Here is an 11,383-nt window from a genome sequence, read left to right as displayed (position 1 = left end):
AAGTAGTACAGATGAGCTCTCCCTCTCCAGGGGGACAATGTGAAAAAGGTGATCAGCTGGTGACAAGTTCTGCACAAATAACAATCTGTATAGCCTCCAATAGAAGTTGACCATAAAAAAGCATGCTTTTTGAGTGTGGTGTTCCTACACGTTTTAAAAGAAAGGGGCTCATCCTCAAACCAGTTAGATCTGCCTATTAGCTTCTCTCTCCACATAGACCTCCTCCTGGGTCTTGTGTACTGGTGCTGCTGGCATCTGGTTCTGCTTGGACAGAGAAGTGGGAGGATGGAGCCAGACAGACACACCATCTTATTACCTTGATCAGGAACCCCTTGTCTGGCATCACTGCCATGTCTTCTGTAAGCTGATCTCCATGGCCCGACTCCTTGAAGAGCTCTTTGTCACTGATGGACCTCGCATTTAGTTCTTAAGATGAAGGTGACTGCTCAGTGTGGTGTGGTGCCACGCCAAACGTGTGTAGCTTAATCCCAGCGGAAGAGTGCAAGAGCGCTTCCGCATTCTTCGCCATACGCCAGTACGGTAATGCGCATTTCCTTCGCCCAGGTGCTCGCGCGCGCATGAGATCCCTGCTTGGTTCGACGCTTTGGTTCATATTAATCACATTAACGCTAACGCGCCATATTAGCACACATATATATACACGCGATGGACGCAGCAGGCGATCACTGCTACTGTTATTCAGCCGCGCCGAGGTACATGATTGATTGAGTAGTTCATACAAGACATTATCCTCTAAGCCAAGCTGCACTTTAACATAGGCCTGGGTTGTTTTTATTTCTGTTAGCGCTGCCACTCTGCAGTAAACAGACATCACTGATATAGAGTGTCTGGTCAGTAACATGGGTCTAGAACCCACCTCACCCCTGCCCACTTTGACAACCTAGGATGGCGTAGAGTAGACGACAGAGTACATTTTCCTTTTTGAAAATCATCTGACATGAAGGCGTAACACATTTTTGTTGTTAATATGATTTATATTACTGGTTCATACAAGACATTATCCTCTAAGCCAAGCTGCACTTTAACATAGGCCTGGGTTGTTTTTATTTCTGTTAGCGCTGCAGATATAACAGAGGTCTAGCTGAGTCAATGTTGGCGGTTTTGTTGAACATTTGTACGTCACAGGAGAGAAACCGTGTATTCAAAGAAAGCTATTAAAATAGTCTTTGAATCTAAATATACTTTCTTTGTAAAATGTGTCATAATGTAGCATTTGTGTGTGTAACGTACTGTAAAAAATAAATGTTTTTTCACAGGAAATTCACTATTATTTTACAGATTACTTTTGTTTTTCTACGTGTAAATGCCATACAAATATAGTAAATTACCTTTTATCAAAATATTAACCATTAAATAAAGGTTGTAATTAGGGCTGTCAGTTTATCTGTATGTCATATATGTCCTGATGAATTGAAAATGGGGGACCCTGATGTAAACAAGACGAAAGTCTTTCTCTGGTCTGCATCCCCTTAACAATTGTGTGTATTGAGCCGTACTGTATTGTACCCATTCTGCAATCTGTTATTTTCATTCAATCAATTTTATGAATGACCGAAAAAAACAATGTTACAAAGTAAAGTTGACAGCTGCGTTGTGTTATCGTTACAATGTACTGGGAAATAACATTATGGCGTTGCGAGTGAATCGCGTCGCGATAACATACATGTATTCCATAATATGTAAAGTACAGTTGACAGCTGCGTTGTGTTAACGTTACTTACAATGTACAGGCAAATAACATTATGGCGTTGCGAGTGAATCGCGTCGCGATAATATACATGTATTCCATAATATGTAAAGTACAGTTGACAGCTGCGTTGTGTTAACGTTACAATGTACAGGGAAATAACATTATGTGGTCCTCGTTTGGATAATATGTAAAGTACAGTTGACAGCTGCGTTGTTACACGTTGCAATGTATGCGGAAATGCTGCGTTGTGTTGCAATGTACTACATGCATTCCATTTCGGCGTCTGAGCGGGGGGAAAGAAAATGCGCATTTGGAGGGCGTTACCGCGGCCAATCAGGGCAAAATGCGGAAGCGCTCTTGCACTCTTCCGCTGGGATTAAGCTACACGCGTCCCAAACGGGCCTTTCATGGTACAGTGGTATTGTATTGAGAGTAAATTTCACTCCAGTGATTAAATCCTTGTGGTGTGTTAATTACAGCTCAATGGAATTATGTAGATAAAAAAATACCTTTGTCTTATAGGGAACTGCTACCTTATCATTTCATGGAGCTGTAATTAACACACCAGGATTTAATGTCCCAGATGACATCACAGGTGGCCATATTCCAAACCTCAATTTACTCATAACTAAAAAAAAATGAATGTGTGCAAAACTGGATGTGTGTGAGATTATGTGTAAAATAAATATATTTCCTTTAACACCAGCATTTCATCATATCCTTCCAGTCATATTACACATCCAAAAATAGATGTTAGAAAATATATGGAATTGATAAATACTAGGATCAGTATGTAAATGGTGTTTTTTCTTTTGATATATTTATGTAGTGTGTGTGTGTGACTGACCTATGGTGTGGAAAGCTACTGGGCCTGAACTCCTTGGACAGCACAGCCTGGACATCTTCTGCTGCCGACATCCAGGTGGTTAAGAGTGGCCAGAATAAAAGAGTCACTATTATCCTGCACAGTCCAGCGATGGACACACCAGTCCACATCCAAGGTCCATTTCTGTTGATCCCAAAGCTAAGTACATGGAGGAGGAACAGCTTGTCCACCAGGGGGCAGCACATGTATCTGTAATGTCCCAAGCCTCTAGTCCAGGGGTGGGCAATTATTTTTCCCAGGGGGCCGAATGAGCAACTGAAAATATGTTGTTCTAAACTCAATTATGCATAATATACATTTTATTTCTATATAAAAAGCAGTAAATGGCATTGTTTTGACCCCTGGTAAGAGTGTATGTTATTATTTGGCAATTAAAAGGTGAGGTTAGCTTTCAAAAATATCATTTATTCAAATAGAATTTATTTCCAAAATGATAAACAAAATGTGAAACATTAATAACAAAGGGCATTTTGAGTTTCATATACTATTGAAACAAGGATTTTCTTAGCTTTCTAAAGACATCACATCATCTTATAGCAAAAATAAACAAGACATGTCACTGAACTGTGTAAAGAAAAGTGTCCCAGTTTTGTAGCCTTTTTTACTTTACATGCCTATATTAAACATTTAATGTTTTCAGAACTATGCAAAAAAAAGAAAAAAAGAGACAAAGTAAAATTTCCATGAAAGTGTGTCTGTCTATCTATCTATCAAACACCAACATGTTCCGTGTTACACTCACTTGAATTGTGTCAGTTACAGGACATATACTTACCTTATGCATACCGCACCTTATGTGTATACTGTATACTTCATCAGAGCATATATTTAGCATTTATATTATATATTAGATTCAATTTAGATTATTAGATTATATATGGCATATATTTAGCATTTCGTTTTTTAGATTATATATTGTAACTTTATTGTAGGGCAAATATAACTTGCACCTTGTTTATTTTATTTTTTACTTCTCCACTGTACTATAATTCTGTGACCTGTACCTGTATGTCTTCTACTACCTGTACCTCCCCTCCCCCCTCCTGCTATGATGCCTGAATTCCCCCAAGGATGCCAATACTCCAGGGCCCTCATTTATCATTCTAAATTCCGTGCTTAGGAACGAAAATACAACACTTTCTACGCATTATTGATAAATGAGGGCCCAGGTCCCTCATATGAACTAAACATAATCTAAAAGGAAAGACACCTTTCTGACAAAGTTATGTAAACCATGTGTCACAGACGAGTGGTGTAAATTCATCACTCTGTTCATAGTGGCCAGCAGGCCTGCTATAATAAAGAGTTTCAAACTAAATACACACCTAGGTTTACATAGACAATCTATGTAAGGGGCTAAAATTGTATTCAACATTTCCTGTACGACATAAGATTCCCCCCCCCCCCCCTCATATTTGGTCATTTTAGTCAATTTTCTTTTCTTTTTCTGTTTTTTCTCTGATTTTCTTTTCACTTGGCAGCGAGGACTCTCATTGGTGAAGTGTAACGCGTGGGAGGGCACGCTATCTCCACCAAGTCCTGCCCCGCTTAGCAAGCGCCGAGACCTGACCTGTAGGCGTCGCTGTCCACCACGCCAGATTCCCACCCGCCAGCTTCCCCACCCCCTAACACTGCCAAATTGCCAAGCTGGTGACAACGCTGGGAGCTGGATTCGAACACGCGAATCCAGCGTCGGTGACGAATGCAATCTCCGTTACGCCACCTGACCGCCCTGTCAAACATTTTTAAACCCACATATATTCCTGTTTATATATACACAAACTGTATACTATATATATCCCATACCTAGATTTGCATATTTACTCAGTAGCTTCTAGGGCTGACCCCATTAGTCGAATAATCGGTCGAAAGGAGCCGTAGTCGACTGCCAACCTCTTAGTTGAATATTTTAAATTTTTATCACTTTCCAAAAGAAAAGAGGCATAGAAGCGTGGCTAACGCTAATGGCACGCATACCAGAGGCTAACTGCCTAAGAAAACAGGCACAGAGGCACTGAAAGAGGATTTCACCCGTCTAATGAACACACTAGACTAGACAAATATCAAGATGTATCCATCAGTGGACCAATTGCATGCTTTTGCAGAGGACAAGAAGCCTTCAGTCGACTCCTTCATACATTAAGCACCCCCCACAGCCCAAATGGAATAAAAAAAATTAAAAATAAATAAAAAGGAGACAGGAGACGGAAAAAGGCCACTTTGGAGAGACGACACAAACCATACACTGGTGTATAGAAAACAACCCATTTAATGACACACACACACTCACACAAATAGAAACTATACAGATGCGTTATTTACAATGCGTAGGCATGTAATTCCCTTCATTGTTTAACAACATGGCAAATGATCCATACCCGGGGGCCCTGTGTGGTCACGACGAGGAGGTCGGCTTCTCTCAACATCAGCTTGATGGTGGATTCATGAAAACACTGAGTGAACTGCATGTACAACAGAACTCGCCAACTATTCAAATCTAGTCCTGCAAATATGGGTCTCGTCCATGTTATAAAGGCCTGTAACAAATAGACCTAGTTTCTTATCAACTATAAACAATATCATCTATACTATTTTCCCGTCTAATGATTCAAGTGTCACTGCCTTGATCCGGTCTCGCATTATAAAAAAAAAATAATAATAACAAAGCAAAAAAGAAAGAAAAAAAGTCTCAATCCATTTGACCCCGTTCTGTTCTTCTCTTTGTGTACGATTACGCAACACCGAAGCCGTCAGCATGATTAGTGACACTAAAGGTAAGTGTTGGCCTTGTAAATCATCGTCTGAAATTCCCTGTGACATCGAGCTCAAACGTCTTGCAGTCATCCTAATTGGTTGGGACAAAATATGACACTCCCGTGTCCCGTACAGCCCTCATGTCAGCAGTCACTCAAACAGCCCCGGCAGCCTCTATTCACAGCTCCCGCCTACCAATACATCCATCACTCAAGTAGGTCCTATCACATGGTTCAATATCCACTCTATTCTGGGAGAGGAAATAGTCACACTTTGATCAATGCTGTGCAAAACAATTCTATTTGAAATAGAAAATCAAGCAGACAAAAGAGCATCCTTTCCATATCTGTTTTAGTAAACAAGTTTAAAAAGAAATTACTCATGACTGACAGGTGTATTAAAAAAAAAAAAAAAAAAAAAAAAAAAAGTTTTTTAAAAATGAGTTTCAAATTCTTCATGGCACATTAGACATCGCACCACGGCGCTTGGCATCAACTATAGAGTGCAGTTAGCTACGCATCGGAGAAGTTGGATGGTGCCATTACAGTGATGGGTTATATTATGACATCACAAGACACCTGCTCAATATGTTCCACTAAGAAACACCACTGAGCTTTTTCATCCTTTTTGCCCAATGATGTCCACTTTGTACATTTGATTACAAGGAACAATACAGCACTCGTCATTGGCCAACAGTCAGTCACTATTGAATTACATAACAATACAGAAGTTGTCATTGGCCAACAGCAAGTCACTATCAGATTACAAAAAAAATAAAAGCCAACAGCTGCCACATATTCAAAATTCATTGTAAAAGTTACTTACTTACTTAGGTAAGTTGATACCAAAACAAACTAAAAATAACTCCACTGTAGCAAAGCGTTGCATCATAACTACAAGACAACACCAAAATAATCACGTCGTCTGACTCGTAATCATGCTCAAATTCACCATGAGAAGAGGGGAAATGAGCAACGCTAGTGGAATGTTTACAATCTCCCAAAAACAACCCTCCCACAGAACACAACATACCTGGCCGGGCATACTGCAAAAAAAAACAACTACAACAAAAACAGTTTGGTTGTGATCTAATTTCCTCTGGAAAACCAAGGCTAATATATTAAAGGTTAAAGGGGCACAAAAAAAAACAAAAAACAATGCCGATTTATTTTGCACATAATTTTTTTTTTATCCATTTCTTTCTCCCATTTCTATTTTTCTCCCATCCCAATTTCGTATCGTCCAATTCTACCCTCCCCTGTCTCGAACGCTGTTAGGCCATGCCTCCCACAAGCCGGCTGCAATGTGGACGAAGCCTTACATCACGTGTCCCCTCCGGTACACGAGGAGGCAGCCGTCGCATCTTTTCACCTGCACAGCGCAATCTCTCAGCGGCGTGGGTCTGCGTGGGGACACGCCGCCCCCGTCGCTTCCTGATTCTGCTGCGCAGGCGCACCAACCGACCTGTAGGAGTCGCTGTCCACAACGTCCGATCCCCACCCATAAGCTTTCCCACCCCTAACACTGCCAATTGTGTTACTGTAGTATGAACAACCAGCCAAGCTGATAGCAATGCGGAGAGCTGGGCTCGAACCCAGCGTCTCCTGCATTGGTGGCGAGCGCCTTGCCCACTACACCACCTAGCCGCCCATATTTTGCACATAATCTTACACACATCCAAAAACTCTAAACAGCTAATTTCATTGAGCTGTAATTAATACAACCCAGGGATTCAATGTCCCCGATGACATCACTGGTGGCCATATTCAAACTCAGTGACTGTCAAACTGAATGAATGTGTGCGAGATTATGTGCAAAATAAATCTGCATTGTTTTTTTGTGAAGTGCCCCTTTAGGAGAAGGGGGTATGAAATGCAGAAATTGCACTTTTGGAGTATTTGGGCACCAAATTGAAGGAAAAGATTTGACTGTGCTTGTGTTCTACACAAATTTTGCATCCTTGTGTGAAACCAGTTAGACCGCTACGGAGCTCTAATAGAGGTTTGGGGACGCATCCTTTTGCTTTCATTGTCCATCTTTTTCCTCCCACAAGTTTTAATACACCACAGAGAATCACATGTTGATACCCACCCAAGGCTTAAATACAGTTTAAATGTAATCAATGTTTTAAGCATGATTAACATTAAGACAGGATGCAACATTTGCACATGTACATCCCTTGTAAGACTGGGTGAGATGTTTGCGCGCCAGAGACGGGAGGGAACCGAGAGAGACGTGAACTCCCTGCTGCTACTTCTGTCCCCAGCGCTGGGTAAATAAGCAGACAAGGGACTCTACAAAATAAATGGAATGAGACGTAAATTACTTGCCAGTAAAAGTAGAGGAGGCTTATTTGAGCAACAGATTTAGGGTCTTAGAGCAACATATTGAAAACTCGGAATGTCATTCAGCAGGTCTTTTTGTAAAGAGCCAACATTTACAATATTGAAAGTGAAATTCCTGATATTGACTTGCATGACGTGCGTCGAGTCTCTAGTGAGGATATCCTATTAATTTCCCCACCTGTCTTCCCTCTTCTATACTGTATTACTCTTTGTTTGTCTGTCTTCCTATATCCTGTATTACCCTCTTTGTTTGTCTGTCTTCCTATATCCTGTATTACTCTTCGTTTGTCTGTCGTCCTCTTCCTATATCCTGTATTACCCTCTTTGTTTGTCTGTCTTCCTATATCCTGTATTACTCTTCGTTTGTCCGTCTTCCCTCGTCCTATATCCTGTATTACTCTTCGTTTGTCCGTCTTCCCTCGTCCTATATCCTGTATTACTCTTCGTTTGTCCGTCTTCCCTCGTCCTATATCCTGTATTACCCCCTTTGTTTGCGTGCTTCTCCCTTTAGAGCGGGATGTGACGTAAGCCCGTTTTAGACGACGTCATCGTTTCCAAGACATGAAATACACATGGGGAAGGTGAAATGCATTATGGGATTATGGGTTTTTAAGCCTCCGTGTGGACTGCAACGATGCCGAGTACAGCGGTGAAAATAACAATGAATTAGAAGATTCAGACCCAGATTGTGGTGAGACTGCAGCCACCTTTACCCGAAAGCTGCGTTATTCACAGCGAGCGCAGTCTGTCAGTGTGTTGCAAGGCCGACATACAATAATGGCAAGAAACAAAGCCTTTGCCCACAGACTTTATGGATTTACAAACATGTATAAGTCTTGGTCTGGCTACCTTTACATCAACCCGCTCTGGACAAAGGTGGACCACTAGAAACTTGAGTAGAGCTCTATTGAAGTTTTTTTTTTATTATGTTAACATTAGGCCAAATGCTTAACCCTTTCACTACCACACTACAGAAGGTTAACCTTTCACTACCACACTACAGACGGTTAACAGTGGCAGTGAAATGGTTAACCTTCTGTATTGTCGCAGTGAAAGGGTTAACCATTTGGTAGTGAAAGGGTTAAGCTCTAAAATAGTTTTCCTTTCAGGTTACTATTTGCTACAGAGGCTGAGAAATGAGAGGTTTTAGGGAACGTTGAATTCTGTCTGTTTTTCAGAAAACCCTCAGGGTTAAAGAGGTTTCTTACAATGTTCTTTTAGAAGGAGGTCTAGGTCTAAATGGGTAATTGGAGAAAAGCCAGTTGCGTTTTGATCTGTCAAGGGGCAGCAGTCGCCTTCCAGATACAAAGCGGGATCAGAAAGGTCGCTGAAATGCTGGGGTTTGTTCCAAAAGGTTTAAAAATAAACGCTTCCCGTCCCCAGTGACCCAGAAACAAAACAAAATCTGCGCCATAATTAAGTTCCAAAGCCGTAGGAAAAGGTTTCCTCGCCCGTCTCCTCCAGTATGTAGATCCTCGTGTTTTTCAAAAGATCTCGGACGTAGGCTAACATGTGTTTTCCTCTGTGACGTTTCACTGATGAGGAACCTTTGGACTGAAGAGGGGAAGTTGGAATTAAAAACGTTAACCTTTTAGAATCCCATCTCAACTGTTATGAGCAGCCCTGAGCACAGCAGGTTCTACGTCGTCCTTCCTGACCACCAGAGGGCGCTGCGTTAGGCACAGAATCTTCAGTATGTATGCCACACAAAGTGACTTGTGACCCCCGATGACCCCGCGTTATCAGCGGCTCTGTTCCTATAGAATCTTCTGGCGAGGATTCTGAGTGACCAGAGCGCTCTGGCGGTCATCCAGGGATTCATAGAACCGTAGTCACGTACGTAACTCTCGCTTCATCTCTCAGTGTGCAGAGAGACCGGTCGTAAGTGGTTAACGTCCAATGTGTCAATCTGTGCCGAGTGTGAGACGACAAAAAGAGATTAATTTGGCTGGCTGTCTCCACATGTATCGGAGGACGCAGGGCTCCCTAGACCGGCAAGTGGGGGGCCAATGCGCGCAATGACCAGGAAGGGGAGGGGGGAATTGGCATAACGACTAAATTGGGATGGGAGAAAAATACAGAAAAATGGAGAAAAAGTAGATAAAAAAAATAAAGAGAGATTAATTTAGTCATTCAGGCTCAGTAGGTTATAAGTCCATTCTTATAGCAAAAAGTCCATCAAGCATTAATCAAGGTTTAGGGTAGAGAGAGAGAGAGAGAGAGAGAGAGAGAGAGAGAGAGAGAGAGAGAGAGAGAGAGAGAGAGAGAGAGAGAGAGAGAGAGAGAGAGAGAGAGAGAGAGAGAGAGAGAGAGAAAGAAAGTACAAAACGATAATCCCGGATTCTAAACGAGTGAAAAGTCTAAATCTACTTCTCGAGCACAGAACAAAGATATCATGAGGGCTTCCCATCGAGATGAATGCTCCAATTATCTCCAAGCGCATAAAAACACACAAACAACCCCCCTAAAAACACACAAACAACCCCCCCCCCCCCCCCCCCCCCCCCAAAAGAAAACAACCCTTAAGATGTACAAACACAATAAACAGTCATTGCAAAATGTTCTGACAAAATAAATAAATTGGAGTGACAACATGTCCATGGAGTCGCTGGAAGATATTCTTTCATATTACGTGCAGGTAGTTCGCCACTCTGCTGTTTTACACAGCATCGTTTCCCTTATGTATGCACCACCAAAAGGCGGTCTGGGCCAGTCTTTTTTTTCTGCTGGAGGCAGAATAAACTCCAGTGTATACGGTGGCTTCTCCATCGTCCTCTGCTCACGGCGTGATGACCACTGGAGAGAGGTGACCTGGGGAGGCCTCAAGGACCGCGCAGTACGGCAGATAATAAATAATGAAAGATCAGGATTATTTTGGGGTCGATATTGATGTACGTCACCTCCGGCTACTAGGTTCAGACTGCAGCCTAAAGTGGCCCAAATCACAGTTCTTTGCTCATAATATGCGACTTTGTTTTCACGACAGTGTGAGCAGCAGCACAAATCACATGGAATCTGATCTTTTCAGTTCCGATGTGGGCAACTTTCATAATGTGGTCCTAAAATCAGATACAGGTCAGATTTCCTTTTTGCAACGCAACCTCAGTTTGAACAGTTATGAGACTTTCATGTGACTTTTACGTGATTGACATTTGTCACAAGTTTGTTATTGTCCCTTTTGCGCACGTGGGTCAGTTCAGGAGTGGGACCGGCTCACACTTGGAATCGGATATTGGCCACATTAAATAAAAATATTATAGAAATAATTAAATAAAAAGCCAAACTGTTCAAAATCATATCCGAGCAATAAAATCCGAATTGAGCACCAAGGTTTGCAGTGTGAACGTAGCCTCAATAATCCAACGGACGTTCAACTCACTGAACTGCATGGTAATGTAGGTTTTTCAAAGAATACTTCCTCAAATGTTTCCGATTTCTCGTCATGTTTGCTCATCGTTCATTTAGACTTTAACCACAATATTATTTTTTTTATATTTATATATATTTTTTTAAACATATTTCATCTCAACTGGTTCCTACTGAACGACGATCAGACAGTCAGGCTGGATTACTGCTCAGCCCTCGTCATCTCAAGGTGTGTATGTTATACACAAACCCCAGTGTACTGTGAGAGTGTGTGTGTGTGTGTCGTGCATGTGTGTGTGTGTGCGTGTGTGTGTTGTGTGT

General features: G+C 41.7%; 1 protein-coding gene across 1 annotated transcript in view; it reads right to left on the bottom strand.

The window, feature by feature from the left end:
• Positions 1-183: 183 nt before the first annotated feature.
• The window catches only part of LOC311247297 (equilibrative nucleoside transporter 2-like), a gene marked incomplete at its 3' end in the record, with an annotated part of 116,511 nt that continues 105,311 nt past the window's right edge, over positions 184-11,383 (bottom strand). Inside the window, exon 12 of the mRNA XM_084337656.1 lies at positions 184-264. Coding sequence (XP_084193782.1) covers positions 184-264 — 81 coding nt within the window. The remainder of the gene's footprint in view (positions 265-11,383) is intronic.

This window comes from Notolepis coatsorum (genome assembly GCF_963971535.1).
Source record: "Notolepis coatsorum genome assembly, chromosome: 1".
NCBI classification, from domain to species: domain Eukaryota; kingdom Metazoa; phylum Chordata; class Actinopteri; order Aulopiformes; family Paralepididae; genus Notolepis; species Notolepis coatsorum.
This window is presented reverse-complemented; position numbering and strand designations above follow the sequence as displayed.